Source organism: Papilio machaon, chromosome 12 (genome assembly GCF_912999745.1).
Source record: "Papilio machaon chromosome 12, ilPapMach1.1, whole genome shotgun sequence".
NCBI lineage: Eukaryota > Metazoa > Arthropoda > Insecta > Lepidoptera > Papilionidae > Papilio > Papilio machaon.
In genome coordinates this window covers 7493773-7514176 of record NC_059997.1, presented here as the reverse complement: position 1 = coordinate 7514176, position 20404 = coordinate 7493773, and the positions used below count along the sequence as shown (strand labels likewise).

The following is a 20404-nucleotide window of genomic DNA, read 5'->3' as shown; positions in this document are numbered from 1 at the left end:
TTTATTTATATTAAAAAAATATTCGCAACTTAAGTTGAATCCAATTATATAGAACCTAATTACACTTGATTAAAAACAGCAAATTACATAATTTAAATTTAAATTAAAGAATTTTTCGTATATCGTAAGTTGTAATTTGTAATTTTTATAACATCTTGATAGCCTTGAATCCGGTTCTCCGGAAAAACCAACATAGGCTTCAATACGCTTGATTACGTTCATTCTAATCGTTAACCATTAGACTTTACTGTTATTTTTATACTTAGGTTTTTGGCCACGACCCCGGCAATTGTTAGTGTTGAAGTTGATATTATGAGGTACTTATTATAGATGCGGATTCATTACAAAGAAATATATACCTATACATTACTGGCGGTCGCCAGCGACTTTGTTAGCGCGGAATTAAAAAAAAAACCTATGATATATTCGCATGCATCAGCTACCTTACCACCGAAATCCCGTTTAAATCGGGACATTAGTTTCGAGGATTATTCGGAGGAAATGCGGATTTCTTGAAACATGCAGACAGACAGATAGAGAGACTGACAAAATGTTTAAATTTATTTTATTATAAGTAACGCAAATACATCACGTTCGAGAATTTTTTTTTCGATATAGCATAGTTTAATTTTGTACATTGTAAAGATTTAATACAATAAATACACTATGTTCATTATACATTAGAACTTCCTTGGTCTTTTATGATACAACCTTGTGTGTCAATTTTAGTGAAATATAAATAACCAATAGAGATATATTAACTACTAAATTAATAGCGAAATCAAAATAAACAATGAATACTCCTCCGGTTAAAAATTATGTAACCAAAATTAAGCCATGTTTTTTTACACATAACCTTAAAAGTAAAAATTCCACGTGGTTTTGGTAGAGCTTTTAAATAAATACCGATTATTCCTAAAACAGTAGACTAAAGCAAGACTTGTTCATTCAAGATATCATCGAACTTCTTTAAATTCATAGCGCATCTACAGCTTCTCTAATCTTGCGTTTGTTTAAGGACGTCGGTGATCAATTGCACTAAATGACTGACTGCTCGTTTACCATCTTATAACTTATTGGTGAATTCAAATCCGGGGAAGAAATCAAAAGTTTATTTATCGTCATTTATCAAAGCTTTATTAGTTACAGCAGCTTATTGGAGATAGAAGTGAGGGTTCACACCAGCACATTCCGAGGATCCCTATGACTGGACTAAATATTTATGTTATAAGGCGTAAATTCGTATATACTCCACACTTAGTACACTTTCAGAAGTCCATGTGGGATACCACATGTCACGGGCGTTCCAAAACTCAAGCATCGCTTTGTTTGAAGAGTTCTTCCACGGCTTAGTAGACGAGTCCTGAAATTCATGGACTCCGCCAACATCCAGACCTATTGATATATAGAACTGAAAGAGACAAAAACAAATTTTATAGTTCAGTTAAGGAATATAAAGATCTAGATTAGTAAAATATAGCGTCAAAGCCTTCGAAAACCGCTGGCTCATTGAGCTAGATGCCAGACGCGACGAGCTGAAAGCCCCATCACCTGCTATCAGCTATAATTACGCGAACGGTGTGCTCTCATGTCCGCAATGTACGAGAATTTTTACAAACAAAATTGGCTACATAAGCCACATGCGAGCACATCAACGTCAAAACCGGAGTTAAAGACAGTCGCCGTGGCCGATATCGGCCGGGATTACATCATCATAAAGATCTAGACAGGTTACTAATTACTAGTTTCTAACTAATAGATATTTTTAGTACTAGATTCTACATCAATTACTGCCAGGGATATTATGGTTTGTAAGATGCGCGAATTAGAAATATGCATTATTGGTCTTTTCTATCATAAAAATGTTAATTTACCATTTCATCTAGCGGAGCCATATTACTTCCTTTAACCCAATTTGCAGATGCAGTGTTATTAAATTTTTTAACATCTTCATAAAATCCATTCGCAGGTTTTACTCTCCCATAATTTTCTCCATCAACATACAAAATTATCTCATCTGCAAACAAATTTTGTAATAAATTTTGTACTGCGCAAAACGGATACAAATTTGATACTTTGTGAGGAAGTTGGTATATATTAAATTACTAGCTTTTACCCGCGACTCCGTCCGCGCGGAATAAAAAAAAATAGAAAACGGGGTAAAAATTATCCTATGTCCGTTTCCTGTTCTAAGCTACCTGCCCACCAATTTTCAGTCAAATCGATTCAGCCGTTCTTGAGTTATAAATAGTGCAACTAACACGACTTTCTTTTATATATATAGATTTGTACACATTGAACATTGTCATCGTGTTAGCAAATGTTGCACCAACTTCACTAACGAGCAAACTACAGTTAACTTTGTTAACTATGAAACTGTTTACAGTTTTGTGTTTAAGTTTTGTGGTAAAGACATTATATATTTTTTATGAAAAAGCTTTTCTTAACCAACCTGGACTCCATATCAATGTGAAATTATGAAAATTCTTGCTCCATTGTTGTTTATTTTGTTTTTCTCGTAAATATCTACTCCTGAAAACAAAACCCTTTCAGTTTCTTCCTTAATAGATGTAAAGATTAATCAGCTCACTATACGTCCCCACGGAGGGACTCGGAGCCTACTAAATTAGTGGTGGCTAGGCTATAAGTCAACCACGCTGGCCCAGTGCAGGTTGGTTGACTTCACACATTTCTTGGAATTTCTTCTCAGATATGTGCAGGTTGCATCACGATTTTGACGACAATGAATTCAGATTTAGTTTTATTTTATATTATAATTGATATTTAAAACCTTGATATTAGATTTTAATCACAATGTATATTTGTAGAACAATTTATAATAAGCTGCCAGACTCCATAAAAAATGTATCTGAAAATAAGTTCAGCGCCACCCTGAGAACTTGGCTAATGGAAAATTTATTTTATTCAATTGACGAATTCTTAAATACAAATACTAGCAATGTCTAATACAGTCCTTGACTAAATTTTATGCATTTCTCTGATCATTTTTGGAAATTGTTTTCATATGGAATTTATATCTGTGTTTTCTTTTTTGTTTCTATATATTTGACTAGTAAACAATTTTATTCAATAAATAAATTTTGACCTTTACTAATAATAAATTAAGCGACATTGATTACTTTAAATGATTATGAAATCCTATAATTATGTATTCACTATTTTTTCTGTACCTAATATTACTATAAATTTTTGCATGTTAATATTATATTAACAAATAGGCCGCACTTAAAGATTCTGTAACACCTTAATAACTGTACCCTATTTATGGCAAATAAATGAATTATAAATTATTATTATTATGAATTATGAATATAGTACATATAGTTAGTATTAGTACATTTGAGGTCGCAGTATGTGCAATTTATTGGATAGAGATTTTTACTAATGAAACATTCCTACAATAACACAGTGATTCCCTCTGAAAATAATATTTCTAAACAATTTTACCTCAATGGCTCGGATTCAGCGACGATGGCACCTCCGTATAATTTTTTAGATAACTCCATGTTGCCCTTAACACAAGCGATACGGATCAAACCTGACGCGTAGTTCAATGATCCGTAGATGTTGTCACGTGGCTCCAGTTGTATCACTAGACAAATATTCAGTTACTTTAATTAACTTTAGATATCGTATTTTTACAAATTCAACGTTCTGTTTTAAGGGTGCGGCAATCTCTAATAGAATAAGGACAGGAAGGTGATGATGTGTATAATAGATAATTTAAAGGCAGAATTATATCGGCCAAGCCGTTTAGATTATCAGGTCATAATTGAAATATCCCTTTGCCTGCATTACTAGTTAGAACTACGATCTTTTAGAATTAGTCGGAATGATACTGACGAGGAATCAGCCAATCTCCTATTGGCATTTTAGCTCCAACTTCTATTCTCCCGTATTTGAAATTAAAAGTCTTTCTTGTTGTTATCTTAGCGGTGATAGCTGGAGGTAGAATTTGTGGGCCAAATGCTTCCATATTACATTCTTCATATGTCGTTCCTGTGCAACTGTGGAAATAAGCACAAATAGATTTATGTTGAAAACAATAAAGAATAAAAAGTAAAATGGGGGGACATCTGACACGATGATTTTATAACCATAATAATAGAAGAAAACATAGAAGATAAGAAGAAGAGGGGCAGACCAATAATAACATAGAACGAGTAAATAATAAAGTAGATGTTGTTTCGTATCGAGAAAACAAGAGAATGGCACAGGAGAAGCATTGTTTAAAAGAGGAGATCGTCCTCAAGTTACAATGATGACTTACATATATTCCAGGATTTTAATGAATAGTGTCGAAAATGATTCGTAATTATTCTTACCTATGACGTAAAGATAAAGATCGTCTTAGAAAATCACTTCCGTACTTCGAAGCCAGGGTAATAGGACTAATCAAAAGTTTCCCATCTTTAACTTCAGCCCTATCTTCGTATAAATTGAAAGGATAATCCTGAAATTAGTATGTAGTTAAGAAGAGAAACGCATATAATAATTCTTAGAAATTATTTGACTATGTGAAAGATGATATACATAAGAAGCGACTGGAAGAATAGTGCTGTGTCAACCCTCCGTAGGAAAAAAAGCAGGAACGTTATGAAAAAAGTTAAATCGATAATATGTTTGTAAACTTTAACTAACCGGTTGAATTGGCATCTTCACTTCAGAAGTCCATATCTTTCCGTCGTTGAGGTCATTCTTAAAATTATCTTCAAATAACAGCTGACCTTCGCAAACGAATCCAGGTGCAGATGTTTTCGACTTAGATAGCTTACATGAACCATAATCGAAGCTATTTGCCGCCGTAGTGCGTTCTGTTTGCGGATCTTAGTTTAAAAAATAATAATAAAATTAATTATTAACGGCTTAACTCACGTATGATTGTTCGATGACGGCAACGACTAGTTTCGGACCCGTCGGGGTCCATCCTCAGGGCGAGTGTTTATTTTGAGGACATCGCGCGACGCGACGCGATCACACGTGAGTCACCACGTCACCGAATGATCACACCGTAATTTAAATTAAATTAAAAATAAATTGTAAATGAAAAAAGTATAATAATTAATATTGAAAACCTATAAAACTGATTGACTTTAAAAACATCTATTGCTTGTTTTACAAAAACATATCTGTTGCTCGGCTTTTGTTTCACGTTTTTATTGGGTTTTGTATATTTTGCATATTGTTTCATATCATACCATTAGGATGACGGGTTGTAATTTTATTTATTATTCTCCCGAGAAATGTTGGCGAATCACTATCTGTAAATAAATAAATAAATAATGTTTATTCACTCTAAAATCACTTTGCGTTCATAAAATTTACAATATTTTTTATTTATATTGATGAAAAATATAACTTACCTTTTATTTGTCGTTTAAATCTTTGCACTGACATGGAATTTCCGTTTACATAAATAAATGTAAAAGTTAAATATAAAGTGGTCATTATTTTATGAGTACAAATCATTCTTGTCATTTCACGTAGTCACTTCTTACTCTCAATGATAATATTATTCAAATAATTTGAAAAAGTTTTATCATAATACTGTTAATATGAAAAATATTTAATATACTATTAAGGTTCTATTTTGAAGACAGGTTAAAAGATATTTGACAAGTCATTATATATTTAATGTGACGTAATAATTACATAATCGATTAGTCGACAAACTTTTATTTATACGGGGATTCCAAATATTGGGGGAATTCCAAGAATTTCCACTAAGCAACAAGCCGCACGCGGCTATTGTGAACTGAAATTGTGCTACTGTGAAATTCCACTGCTGCGACACTTGTATTATTACATGTCTATGTTTTTTTCCAATAAAATAAGAGAGATTACTCTATTAATACAATCCATTGCTCTGGAAGACAGCAACATCTTAGTGAAAATGGCTTCTTACAACCTTAAGCCTTATTAACTGAAGGAATACGGGTAAATTAAACGTTTAAATGATTTATAAATTATATTAGACCTATATTTAAATGTTATTTATTTTGTTACAAGGCATAAACCCTGACGTAATCAATTTTCATATCAGCGTTGTACCAAGTAGGAAACCAGGCGTCTTTCGATGTCCAGAAATCGTACATTGCCTTCCTACCACCATTCTTCCAGGGCTTAATCTCTGCATCTTTGGTATCATCGAAGTCATTAATGCCACCAACACGTAGGCCAAGGGATACGTAGAACTATAACAGTACAGATAAACTTATTCAACAAGAACAAAAATGTGGAAAAAAATATGCCAGGACCAAAACCAACCTAAACTGTGCTCGTTTTGCTAACTCCTCTCTTGAGTCATTGCACATTAATGGTAGGATGTAATTAACAATCAAGTCTATGTAATTAGACTACTGTACAATGCATCCGAATATTCTGTAGTCGAAGATAGCTAATTGCTGAAACTATCGCCTCAACATCCTTCCAAAAAGATGCCGTGGAACTGGACCAGCAATGTCTCCAAGAAGTCAACTGACAGGTGACACTGTTGATCTCTTGTGTCGGAGGCCAAGACCCATTTTGGGTCGCGGCACCAGCGTATTAAGTATAATAATTATTATTACCATTTGATCCAACGGTGCCAAAACTGTCCCTTGTACCCAATGCCAGGCTTGTGTAACACCATTCTGATTTGCGCTGTTGTAAAACCCTTCACCGGGGTCAACTGTCCCATACATATCTCCATCGACGTAAAACTCCAAACGATCTGGAATGTTATTAAGTATTTTTGAATCTGTATGCGCGGCAATGTACCTGCCATAGCAAGCCCTTAAGCTAACCCTATGTTACTCCCCTCAAAATAGCTTTTGTATAAGCTACTTTTCAGTATATCGTTAAAATCGATCCTAGCCGTTTAAGAATGAACGCGACGACCAGCGGACAAACAGACGGACAGACAAAAATTGTTAAAATTTTTTTTCTTAATATAACATATGCACGAAATATGATTTTACTTTTCTACTAGCTGTCGCCCGCGACTCCAAACGCGGAATCAAAAAAAAACTTAATTAATAGCCTATATATTCTTCCAGGCTACATCTTTGTCAAATTTCATCAAGATCCGTTAAGCCGTTCCGGATATATCTTCTAACAAACATCCATCTCAACTTTCACAATAATAATATTTATAAAATAACATAGAGACGGCTTTTTATTATTTGTATAGAACCCTTACCTGGTTTCCACACTAAGCTGTAATTGTGGAAATCTTTGTTCCAGTTGGTTATTCCGATTTTACTCTTCATATTAAAAGATCTGTAAGGTTCCAAGTCGGATAAAATCGGTCCACCGTTCAACTTTTTAGCGTAAACAGCATTTCCTTTTGCAAACGCTATTCTTATTAGACCAGATACGTAGTTTGTTTTACCGTAAGTATTATCACGTGGTTCCAAGTTTATTTCTGAAAAATAATGTTACAATTTATTTTGCATTCAAATTTTTAAATTGTTTAAACTTTCGTGAGACATCATAATTAATTAATTAAGAAACGGCTTAACTCACGTTTGATCGTCCGGTGACGGCACCGACTAGTTTCGGACCCATCGGGGGTCCATCTTCAGGGCGAGTGTTTAATCCGAAGACTTCGCGGTCGCGTCGCGTCTCGCACCAGTGCGAGTCTACTAGTCGAAACTAGTCGGTGCCGTCACCGGACGATCAAACGTGAGTTAAGCCGTTTCTTAATTAATTAATTCAATTTTTTTTTTATAATTTGTATAATTTCTTAACTTCACAAATTTTATTGACATTACAAGAACCATGGTTATTTTTACCTGGTAATAACCAACTTCCAGCCGGTAGTTTTGCGCGAATTTCAACTCTTCCATATTTAAAATTAAACTTATTTTTGCTTGTTATTTTTCCAGTTGCAACTGGAGGCAAGATCTGTGCTCCAGACGCTGTTCGAGAACATTCCCAGGTGCCGATCATGCCGGTGCAACTGAAATTGAAATTAAAAAAAAATAAAAGAGCCGTAAAAACATCCTTATAAGCGTTTCTCTTCGATTAACTTTGACGAGGTAGCTTCATATCCTGCCTTGAATCGTACAAGTCTTTTAGATCTGAGATTATGTCAAGAATTTTGATGAAGAAACTAAGTCACATGAACATTTATAAATGAAACTTCCAGTTTCCTTTTTTCGTCCTGCTAATAATATAAATGCTAATGTTTAGATGGATGTATATCTCCAGAACGGCTCAGCGGATCTAGATGAAATTTGGCATATAGTCTGTAAGGACACATAGGCTAATAACTAGTGATGCAACGGAAGTGTCTTAGCGGAACCAGAAACGGAAACAGATGTCAAAAATAAATTTTAGCAGAAACGGAAACGGAAACGGATGCGGAAACAGAAGTGTAAATAATATGAAAAAAAAACATGTTTACATTTTTTTTTTTGGTAAAAACAGTTTGTATTTGTTTTTAATTTATTAAGGCATTGGATATCGGTGTCCTTCAATGTATGTATTTTTACTGTGCTGCAATAAGTTAAAATACGTGTTAACAAACGGAGGCTTTTAAATATTAAAACCATTTTACAAATATGTTTCTTTATTAATACATTCACTGGTGACCACTCGGATCCGAGTGGGCAGAGCTATTAGTAGCAGCGCCTCCCCCTCGGATCCGAGCGAGGGGCCCGTTCACTTTGTAGTAGCCAGTAAGCCGCCGGCGTTTGAAGCGAGTCCATGTTGCTTTGTGTGGCCACTCTGGCAATATAGTCAACTAACGAAAATGAGTATTAGTTTCATTCTTACAGTGTTATAGTGATTAGTACCATGTTCGTACGGAGGCAAACATACAAACATCTTGTATCACATGAAGCTAAGTCTGAACTTTATGTTCTGTATGTATATTTTTTAAATATATGTATGTCCTGTATGTGTGTGTATGTGTATGTGTATACGCGTGTGAATGTGTGGGTGTGTATGAAATGTTAGAAGATCTTGAACCAAGAAGATAAAAGCTTGTTTTGATCAGTATCCTTACATGTTTTACTCAATATTTTGGAATTTGATGAAAAACTTGACTTTGTCAAAATCTTGTAACATATTAGTACACAGAAATGCGATCGTGGAACAAATATCTACATATTAGTGAACTAACCCATTGCCATCCCTAGCGCTCAAATGCAAAAAATGTGTTTTTTTATTGAAATAATTATATGTTCAAACATTCCCAGATACTAAATAAAAATTCACCATAAAAAGTTTTGGCTCCCAGCTGTTACCTTTTTTTATTTTGTAAACAGTGAATGTGTTAAGTATCAAATACACCTAATCTAGATTAGAAAAAGATATAATTATTAGGCGTCGGTGGCTCGTGGCACTTGACTTGCAATCTGCAGGGCCTGGGTTCGAATCCCGCCATGTACCAATGTGTTTTTCGATTTACGTATGTACATTTATCCGAAGTTCTTACGGTGAAGGAAAACATAGTGATTCTGCCTGCACATATCTGAGAAAAATCCAATGATATGTGTGAAGTCAACCCGCTCTGGGCCAGTGTGGTTGACTATGGCCTAGTCACCCCTAATCTGGGGTAGGCTCCGAGCGCCTCAGTGGGGATGTATAGTGACCTGATGATAATAATGATGATGATATATTACATGGTTATCACTTATTCAAAAGTACATTTAATAACTCGTAAGTATGAAATAGTCACATTTTGCCAGTTGTCAAATTTTATATGGACAACAACTAGACAGTTTACTCCAGCAAGAGAAACTGATTGTTTCAAACAGCAGCAGAAAATATTACGTACGATTAAAAAGTACGTAAACAAACAAATGCGACAAGTGCCGAAAGCCCGCGCACGGACTGCGCGTCTCGCGCCGCGCATTTGGATCTCTCAGCCGTCGTAAAGTTCCGTTTTATCTCCGTTATAAAAGTTGCGGAAACAGAAGCAGAAACGGATGTTGAAAAGCGTGCGGAACTTCCGCACTTGCGGAAACGGAAACAGACATCCGTTGCATCACTACTAATAACTATTATTTTTTTAAATGCCGAGCGGACGGAGTTGCGGGCGACAATTAGTTTTTACATAAAATGAAAACCATAAAAAGTATTTTAATTTATGTTACCGTTTAATTTTTTTTTAAAATTAAACTAGCTTTTTCCCGCGACTCCGTCCGCGCGGAATAAAAAATAGAAAACGGGGTAAAAATGATCCTATGTCCGTTTCCTGGTTCTAAGCTACCTGCCCGTAAAATTGGTGGGCAGGTAGCCCACCAATTTTCAGTCAAATAGATTCAGCCGTTCCTGAGTTATAAATGGTGTAACTAACACGACTTTCTTTTATATATATAGATATTAGTTACGAATAAAACCTCCTTGCTATAAACTGTCAGGCTGGTTACTTTCAATGGCCAAAGAATACTTACGTATTAGTCAGATCTAGGGTACCACTTAAAATTCCCGCGTGATATTTCGTCTCTAAAAGTACTGGAGAAATGATTAGCATTCCATTTTCGAGTCTCAGTGTCCCATCAGCTAGATACACGTTGAAAGGATAATCCTGAAAATGTACATAAATAATGCATTTATAAATATGCAATGTTAAAAGACTAGCTGTCGACCGCACCTCCGTCCGTGCGAAATTAAAAAAATCTTTAGCCTATGTGTTCTTCCAGACTATGGTTCTACATCTATACCAAACATCTAGATCTATGCAGCCGTTCTGAAGATACCTTGTAACAAACATCTATCCATCCATCTAAACATTCGAATTTATAATATTAGTAAAAGGTTATGTTTCAAATTATTATATGCACGAACACGTTTTACGTGACAGTGAGTGAGTGTTTTGTTGTAAGCATTTAACTATATTTATGTGAAAGATATTTCTTTGGTCGTTTGCTCCGGATGAAGTCAATTTTTTTTCATCTATGAAAAAATCATAGGCGATTATAGTTAGTTACATTTTTTGTCTATAAAAGCGGTTTCCTAGCTTATCTTACTAATAATACAAGTGCAAATGTGTAATTGGATGGATGTTTGTTTGAAGGTATCTCCGGAACTACAAAACGGATCTTGATGAAATTTGGCATAGATGTAGAACATAGTCTGGAAGAACACTTAGGTTATTTATTATGTTTTTAATGCCGCACGGACGGAAACGTGGGCGACAGCTAGTATATACATATATATAAAGATTTATCAGCAAATTTATTAACGACAATTGCTATTGAACTCAATCGTTCATTGGCATTTAAAATGCACAGAAGAAATTCTGATTCATATTCATATTAACCTAAGAAACATATTAATGAATGTTATCACATTCTTAATGAGCAGTATGAGTAAATGAACATTAAATCAAGTAATTAAACTACATTTTATGAGCAATATTATATTCCGTTATATTCTTCTGGTTTTACCAGTTGCAATAGTAAACAAAGATTAAAAGAACGGTAATAACCAGACTAAATTCATTGATTTTAGAATATTTATGATTGTAGAAATCAAAAGAGGTCACATATTAACAATGTCTTGCCAGATTTTGTTATCAAATTTGAAAATAAGTAAAGCGACCAGTGGGCCTAGCACGATTATTTGTGAAAATTGCCATCGTATCGTAATTGATAAAATTTGTGCAGCGCCCTGTCGGGCGTAAAGTATACCAGTGTTTACGTTGATGATTTCTTCGATAGCAAAATGGAAAAAACTATTTTTGCTGATGAGAAAACTCACAATGAATTTTTTTTAATAGAAGACATGAATAATGACAAGAGTAAAAAAAAGAAATATGTATGTACAAAGAAGATTGCGCGATGCGCACTGGCCACTCAATACCGGGGCCGGTGCTGCCACAATAACCAGAAATCTTATTCTTTTGACATTATTGACGACGATGATACGATGGCGATTACACAATTATTCGTGGCCCACAGTAAGCAGGGAGAAGACAAAAATGATGTAAAATGATGAAAATTTTTCATAATTTAAATGTTTGTTTCTGTTTAACTCAAATATTATTATATTATAAAGGTTATTTAAACTGTCTTGGGACAATACTAATAAAAACATATACTCAATCAATAGCAATTTTTTTTAATTTGTTTTATCAATAAAAAAACTTGGACGTCGTGTTCATAGTAAAATGAGGTCAAAATTCATGTCTATGTTCGGGAAAAACAATATATCAGATATGACATTTGCAAAAAAAACTGTACTGACAGGTTCCTGCGGAAACATAACTTCTGGCATCCAATTTGATAAATCTTTGATATTGTTCTTATCAAATTCCTCATTGAACAGAAGATCTCCACGACAGACGCGGCCACGACCTAGCACCGCGGTTAGAGACTGGTGACAACTAGTAGGAGGAACTGTTACTGATGATGGTATGAAATGAACTGTTGTACTGCTTGTAGATGCTGGTAAGTTATTCGGGTCCACAGGAGTACCATCTTCGTTGACAAACTCTAGAAAAAAAGTCAGGTAAGCTTGACTACGATCCTACTTTAGGTTAAGTGATGTCGAAAGAAGCTAGTTTAGTAAGTACCTATCCACTTTATTCTTCAGTGTTTCTGTTTTTAATTATAAACAGGAACTTTTACGTTTATAATTTTCAAGATGTCTTTATTCTTGTAAAATATTTATTACAAACTAGCTTTTACCCGCGACTCCGTCCGCGCGGAATAAAAAAAAAAAAAAAAAAACGGGGTAAAAATTATCCTATGTCCTATTCCTGGTTCTAAGCTACCTGCCCACCAATTTTCAGTCAAATCGATTCAGCCGTTCTTGAGTTATAAATGGTGTAACTAACACAACTTTCTTTTATATATATAGATATAGATAGTATGTATTGCTACAACAACAGATTAAGTTCACTAGTCATTTTTAATTGTTAAGTAGACTAGTGAATCATTGAAATAAGAAACAGTTTAATATAAAAACAACGATAAGGATGCAAATATGTTTCTGTTATCTGTGTTCTAGGAAAATTATGCATTGTTTGTTCAATTTGTTAGTGATTCGCGAGATGTGTAACTATGTAACTATAAGTTTTACAGCGTTCAATTTGGAGGTATGAATCTTTTATGTACACAGTCTTTCCTAGAACATTAACAAAAGACGGGGGAAAATCTATAAGTCGTTAATATTTTTAAATCAAAGAATTACATTACAGTATTCAATTCCGATCATCGTATTAGGGATCTAGCATTTCAATATGTTTGAATTACAATTATTGGGCTCTTGTAACGTAACGTTGAAATGACTAGTTCAAACATTCAACGTAATTTTATTCACAGAATCCAACTATCTGATCATCCTCTTATCTAACCTTATAAAGATTATTATTTGATCACTTACCAGTTACAGTCCATTCTCCATTATCTTGTCTATAACCTAGACCGTTTTTTATAACGTACGTCCAGAAGTAGATTTTATCTCCGAGTTTCAGTTCAGCATTCCTATCTCTAAATGTCCATCTTCCATTTTTAACCTTCGTTATATCTCTCGCCCACTGTCCAGCCTCTAGACCTTCCATTTCCACGTTCAGATTGCCATGAAAGGCAAACAGTGTGAAACCATCATCTGGAATATTAATTACAGCATTATCAAAATGTGTACCTTTATACGTAAGTTGGAGGGCGGGAGATGATGATCAGCTTTACTTTACGTTTTAGATTAAAAAACAAATGCGTTCCACTTTCGTAGCGGTACATACTTATAAGTTATTGAGTGCAGAATTAAACGTTCTGCCAAAGAGGTGGCATTGACCACCAAGACCTTTGCCTTTTTACTGAAGTCAAAAAAAAAAAAGGAGAATCGCGCTTGAAGTGTTAACAACGACATGTAGTAGATATTAAAATTTGATTGAAATGTTTAAGTAAATATGTATATTTTAGTATAAGTATTTAAAAACGAAATAATGAGCATTTTAGCTAACGTGCTGGTGTTTTCAACTTATACATAAGTCTTGGATTAAAGTAAAAAGTAAGCAAGATATGGTCAAACAGTAATAATGCTTAGAAGATTATTTTATTCAAAGTATCTGTGTTAAAAAATTATTTGGTGTTACTGAAGATATTAAACAAGTGAAATCACCTAATGAATTATAAAACCTGTTCACTTGAGTATTGGCAAAATGAGGGATACAAATGTAGATGAAATCGTAGGGGTCAACTTTACATTTTTCTTTTTCCTTATGTGACATTTTTTTAAAATCTTATGTATAAATTATTGGATTATTATTTATATATCAATTATTATTATTACACTTTAGTACCTAAACGTTTCTCATAATGTTATTTTGTTTTAAAATATCAGGCAGCTTGTTAAATATTTAGGTTGAGTCAGGAAGTTATCTATTTTTTTTATGACCACACATTGTATTATGTTTTTGATATCTGTTAACACTTTTTATATTTTTGATATCTGTAAACACTTTTTTTTATCTGTCACTCTTGGGAAAACAGAAATAAAGAAAAGGCGAATTGTTGGAAATAATAATGGTGTTTTAATTAATAAAATCATCCAAACAAGAAAAGAGAAAGTCCTAGATAAACTCAGTTTTTTTACACGTGGCGACCCTGCTTAAAAAACCAGAAAAAAGGCTGAGATGGCGGAGGAAAAAGGAGATATCCCAGATCTAAAAGCCAAGGTGAGGACAGTCTCGAGACGCCATTTTTCTAAATCTGCAAATGTGTTAGAGTCTTTAATAAATGCTTGTCGCATGGACGTCAGCAAACAAGAAGAGATGCAAGCATGTCATAGAGTTGTGAAAGATAACTACATTCAACTCACGAATTACGACACCGAAATTCAGCATGCAATCATTTCATCGGAGCCTTTCGATGAGGTTCGGTTAGAAAATGAAATATCTGACGCTGGAAAATACCGTGCAAGGTGGAGCTTACTTGACACCAAGTACAGCAATTTATTAAAAACATTCACGAAATCGAACCACGAGGCAAATGAAAATAGACGCTTCAAACTACCAACGTTAGATGTCAAAAAATTCGACGGCCACATAAAGAATTGGTTACCATTCTGGGGTCAATTTAAGAAAATCGATGCTGATGATTCCATTGACGAATGTGACAAACTGCAATATCTGTGCCAGAGCATGGAACCCGGCACAGGTGTAAGGAAGTTTGTCGAAAATTTTCCCATTCAACAAAAAAGCTACATAAGTTGCTTGGAGGAACTAAAATCGAGGTATGCCAGAGAGGACTTACTTATACAGCTGTATGTTAGAGAGTTGTTAACACTGGTTTTGAAGAAGGAGAACAATTTAACCTATTTGTATGACAACATCTGCAGCCATCTTAGGTCCCTTGAAGTTCTAAATGTTACCAGCGACAAATATTCACCTTTCCTGCTGCCAATTGTGGAGTCAGCTCTACCCTCTGATATTTTAAGAGTTTGGGAGAGACAGAAGCCTGACAAGGTAGGTGATGAACTCAGCAGTCTGTTGGAATTTATTAAAAAGGAAGTAGAGACCAGCCAACGCATTACACTGGCTAATGATTTTGATGTAACTTCCACTAAAGCTGAACCAACAGCAGCATGCTTGACAGTTAATAATCAACCTATGGCCAAGAAGCAGGTTGAATCAAAATGTATTTTCTGTGATCGAGGACATCCAAGCACTGAATGTTTTAAAGTAGCAAATATGTCTGTGGAAGAACGGAGAGAATTATTAAGAAAGAAAAAAGCATGTGCATTGTGTTTAAAAATGGGACACCATGCGAAACAGTGCAGAAGCTTTGTAAAATGCTTCATTTGCAAGCAAAGACATTCAGCTTTACTGTGTACCGGCAGACAGAAACCTAATGAAGAGAAAGTTCCAGAGCCTGCAACTACAGTTCAGAATTACTCAGCTAACACTACTTCAGTGACTACACTTCTTCAGACAGTTGCTGTGAATATCTGCCAAGGAGAAGAGTCAGTGACTGTCAGAGCATTATTCGACAGCGGTTCACAACGGTCATACATCAAGGAGGAAGTGATGAAGAAGCTTGGAGTGCAACCAGTGGGAACTGAAGGACTGACACACTCTTTGTTTGGTGGTAATAGTATGTCATTTAAGAATTATAATAATTATGGTATAACAGTACAAAGCATTGATAAAACTTTTAATGTAAATTTAACGGCCTTAGGCCAAGAAACAATTTGTAAAAATGTACCTAAAGTCAATATGAATAATAAAACGTTATGTGAATTGTTGAAAAGAAACCAAATCATATTGACAGACATAAATGAGAGTTCAGACATAGGTCTTCTGATAGGTGCTGATTATTCAGGCTTGTTACTCACTAACAATTTTATACAGCTGGGGTCTGGTCTGACTGCAATTAAAACAAACCTTGGATGGACATTACAGGGTAAGATTCAGGATGCAATAATAAACACGAATATGGTTTCTTCTTTATTATGTTTGCAGAGTGTACCAGATTTTTGGAATCTTGAGATTTTAGGCATTCAAGACCCGGTACACATACAATCCAAGCAGAAAAAGGAAGAAGAGGTCCTGAAGAGTTTCGAAGACAGTGTCCGAAGAAATGAGGAGAACAGGTATGAGGTGCAGCTTCCATGGAAAGATGGACATGATTCTCTACTGGACAATCGTGAGATAGCCTTTCGACGTTTGGAATCTGCAACAAATAAATTAAAAACATGTGGTAAGTTCCAAGATTATAACGATATTTTACAGGAATGGGAACGTACTGCCATTATTGAACCTGTACCTCCTACAAGCAATAAGAAGAGTAATGTACACTACTTACCTCACAGAGCTGTATCAAAGGAGTCAAGTCTCACCACTAAGTTGAGACCAGTATATGATGCATCTGCAAAAGATAAAAATGGTAAGTCATTAAATGCTTGTTTAGAAAAAGGTATGAATTTTATTGATAAAATACCTGATTTGTTAATTGGATTCCGCAAGGGTTTGATAGGTGTTTCTGCTGACATAGCAAAGGCCTTTCTACAAATTTCAATAAACCCAGATGATAGAGACAACCTTAGATTCCTATGGTGGAAAGACTTCGAGAGACGTGAGATTATAGAGTACAGACATTGTAGAGTAGTTTTTGGTCTGACTTCGAGCCCATTCTTACTGTCAGCAACAATTCAACACCACCTGGAACAGATAAGAGGTAAGTATAAAGAGACAGCGGATATATTAGCTAGCTCCTTCTATGTTGATAATTTAGTAATAAGCCAAGACACAGAAGAAGCAACATTAAACTTCATTAATGAGGCAAAAGAGATAATGCAAGAAGCGAAGTTCGATTTGAGACAGTGGGTTACTTCTCCCCTGAAAATTAATGAAACTGAAAAAAGGGTAATTTCAGTTTTAGGTATAATGTGGGATACTGTCACTGATGAACTTTTATGCAACCTTCAAACATTACCCCATCCATCACAGATAGGTAAATTAACTAAACGAAGTATCCTATCATTAACACAAAGAATTTTCGACCCTATAGGAATTCTATGCCCTATAACACTAGTTCCACGATTAATATTGCAGGAGATATGGAACAAAAAATTAGCATGGGATGATGAGCTGCCCTCCAATATTGAAACTCAATTTCACGAATGGTATGATAATATGTATTTACTGGAAAATTGCAGAATACCAAGAAGTCTGTCAACCGAACCGCTACAGGAATGCAGTGATGTGAGTCTCCATTTGTTCGTTGATGCAAGCAAAGATGGATATGCTGCTTGTGTTTTCTTGAGAACTGTGGATAGCAAAGGTAATGTGACCATCCGTTTAGTATCTGCAAAGTCAAGGATATCAACACCAGAGAAAATTACTATACCACGTTTAGAGTTGCTTGCGGCTCTTATCGGCTCACGATTAATAAAAGGAGTGAGAGAAAAGTTAAAATTGAATAATAATTATAAAGAATATTGTTGGAGTGATAGTGGAGTAGCACTATGTTGGATAAAGAGACAATTACTGTGGAACAACTATGTAGGAAACCGGGTCAAAGAAATCCGTCAAAATACTGAGATTGATAATTGGCATCACATTCCAGGCCAAGCTAACTGGGCAGATCTGCCATCCAGAGGTTGCAACAGTCGCCAACTGCTCGAGAGCAGATGGTGGGAAGGCCCCCCATGGCTACGACAACAGGCCGAGCTATGGCCGCATTCTGCGCTGGTGGTGGACGAGAAGGAAGCCTGCAAAGAACTCAGGAAAACTGTACATGTTAATACATGTTGTAACGAGGGTATGACACAGGACTTATCATATTTTTCCAAATATTCAAAGATTGTCAGAGTGACAGCATGGATGTTACGATTTATTTACAATACTCACAACAAGAAAGATAAGAAAAAAGGAGAACTCACCTTTGACGAATATGAAGCTGCTGAAAAGAAATTATTACAGATTATACAAGCAGAAAGCAAAGATGATATACAAAAGCATATCAAGAAACTGACTACATTCAATGACAATGATAACATACTCAGGATAAAAACAAAATTGATACTTACAGATTTTCCAGAGGAGGTGAAAACTCCAGCTGTTCTACCAGCAGAAAATGTTATCACGCGAAGATTAGTTGAGCAGAGACATTTACAACTGCTACATGCTGGCACCAATATTATGATAACAGATCTGAGGAAACGATTTTGGATCGTAGGTATAAGGAGATTAGTAAAATCGGTCATAGACAAATGTGTGATATGCAGAAGACATAGAGCAAAAGCTACTCAAGTATCCACGGCACCATTACCTATTGAGAGAAGTGCGGCGGTATAAAGGTTGGAGATGTAGTTTTGGTTGAGTCGGAAGAGAGGAGGGTAAAATGGCCACTTGGTTTAGTTGTCCAGGTTTACACAGGTAAGGATGGAGTGGACAGGACTGCTAAGGTTAAAACAATGGCTGGGTTTAAAGTACGCCCTTTCCAAAGGTTGTACCAATTGGAACTTTCTTCTTCTGAGGTGGAAGAGAGACAAGAAGTCGCAGACGGACACAACTCATTAGGTAAGCAATATTATATTGTTTTAAACCCTAGCAGCACAGTTAGCAACAAGAGAGCTGCGGTTGCAGAGCTGGATGACGGGCCGACCATCAGACAGAAGGCAGTCACGGCAACCAGACTTGGCCGAATTATTAAATTGCCAAGCAAGTATAGTATTTAATTTTTCCTTTACATATTTTACTGTCCATATTGTAATCTGTTGTGAAACAAATTTTGCTGTCTGTCAATATGATTTGGTTATATTTTAATACAATAAGGTTGTAACATGGTTAAGTAATTTGTCAGGTGACAAAGTTTGAATGAGGACTTGTTTTAAGTGTATAAGAATTCAGAGGCTGACTACAAAAAAAAAAAAATTGTAGACTTGTGTTTTTTTCGCTGTAAGATTCTGGATGTTTGGATTTGTTATAGAACTATTAATATGATTACATTAATGCGACATGATTTAGTGTAAGTTATGCACAATGTTTGTTTCGATTGATATTGTACTTGATTATTAGTTTGAGTGATTTTGTAGATTGTTTAAGTTAAATTGTACTTAAGAAAAAGTTATTTTCTGATGTTTAAAAAAAAAAAAAATAGTTGTAACCTTTTGACAGTTTTCATTTTCTTGGTGTGGAGAATGTTAAATATTTAGGTTGAGTCAGGAAGTTATCTATTTTTTTTATGACCACACATTGTATTATGTTTTTGATATCTGTTAACACTTTTTATATTTTTGATATCTGTAAACACTTTTTTTTATCTGTCACTCTTGGGAAAACAGAAATAAAGAAAAGGCGAATTGTTGGAAATAATAATGGTGTTTTAATTAATAAAATCATCCAAACAAGAAAAGAGAAAGTCCTAGATAAACTCAGTTTTTTTACACAGCTTTTGTTGTTCTTAACAACTCAACGAATTTAAAAATTCTTGAAGTTTTATCTCCTTTTATAAAGGATTATATTCAGTCAAATAAGTTTTTAAATCTGTGTTTATATCATAATACTCCTCAATACTACTTGAAAGAAGAGTCTAAAATATCTAGACTTTTTCATCCTACAGTTGTTGACTACTCACTAAACTTATAGTAAATCGAAGAAATGTCTTCTCGTAATAGTAACTTTGTCCATATTTTTCCAGTGTTTAAATCTATTTTTACAACATAAATAGGTGTAAAACAGTTAACGCGTACGCATCGTATTGTATTTACAACAAGTTAATCAAATAAAAAACGAAAATTACCTGGAATTGAAACTCTCAGCCCTCGAGGATATATCGCTTCGAGTTTTGCAGGTGGTACTGTATATGCTTCGACTAAACCAGAACTATAGATAAACAATGCTAACATTAAATGAATTATATATGTCCCCGACATGACGTCTGCACTTGACCACGACATACCACCGACTGAGTACGTTCAAATTGCATTAAGATGTTTGTCA

The 20404-nt window shown here is 34.8% G+C and overlaps 3 protein-coding genes and 2 long non-coding RNA genes across 5 annotated transcripts; 1 reads left to right on the top strand and 4 right to left on the bottom strand.

Moving 5' to 3' along the window:
* Positions 1–1133: 1133 nt before the first annotated feature.
* Positions 1134–4948, bottom strand: LOC106710433 (beta-1,3-glucan-binding protein-like). Its single transcript, XM_045680358.1, has 8 exons — positions 4897–4948; positions 4663–4847; positions 4347–4474; positions 3865–4028; positions 3469–3613; positions 2453–2532; positions 1875–2017; positions 1134–1411 (listed from the first exon to the last, which is right to left on the bottom strand). Exons 1-8 carry the CDS (start codon positions 4946–4948, stop codon positions 1226–1228), a joined length of 1083 nt encoding a protein of 360 aa, XP_045536314.1. The 3' UTR covers positions 1134–1225.
* Positions 4949–5986: 1038 nt separating this feature from the next.
* On the bottom strand, positions 5987–20378 carry LOC106710451 (beta-1,3-glucan-binding protein-like). The gene is made up of 8 exons (XM_045680260.1): positions 20205–20378; positions 13342–13566; positions 12202–12449; positions 10407–10540; positions 7797–7963; positions 7202–7426; positions 6591–6733; positions 5987–6215 (listed from the first exon to the last, which is right to left on the bottom strand). Exons 1-8 carry the CDS (start codon positions 20359–20361, stop codon positions 6024–6026), a joined length of 1491 nt encoding a protein of 496 aa, XP_045536216.1. The 5' UTR covers positions 20362–20378; the 3' UTR covers positions 5987–6023.
* On the top strand, positions 14435–19322 carry LOC123721462. The gene is made up of 2 exons (XM_045680262.1): positions 14435–15673; positions 18744–19322. Exons 1-2 carry the CDS (start codon positions 14594–14596, stop codon positions 18780–18782), a joined length of 1119 nt encoding a protein of 372 aa, XP_045536218.1. The 5' UTR covers positions 14435–14593; the 3' UTR covers positions 18783–19322.
* On the bottom strand, positions 16551–16977 carry LOC123721463. Its single transcript, XR_006756244.1, has 3 exons — positions 16899–16977; positions 16764–16826; positions 16551–16631 (listed from the first exon to the last, which is right to left on the bottom strand). It is a non-coding gene; the product is annotated as an uncharacterized LOC123721463 (long non-coding RNA).
* On the bottom strand, positions 17048–18568 carry LOC123721464. Its single transcript, XR_006756246.1, has 3 exons — positions 18490–18568; positions 18343–18362; positions 17048–17119 (listed from the first exon to the last, which is right to left on the bottom strand). It is a non-coding gene; the product is annotated as an uncharacterized LOC123721464 (long non-coding RNA).
* Positions 20379–20404: the final 26 nt, after the last annotated feature.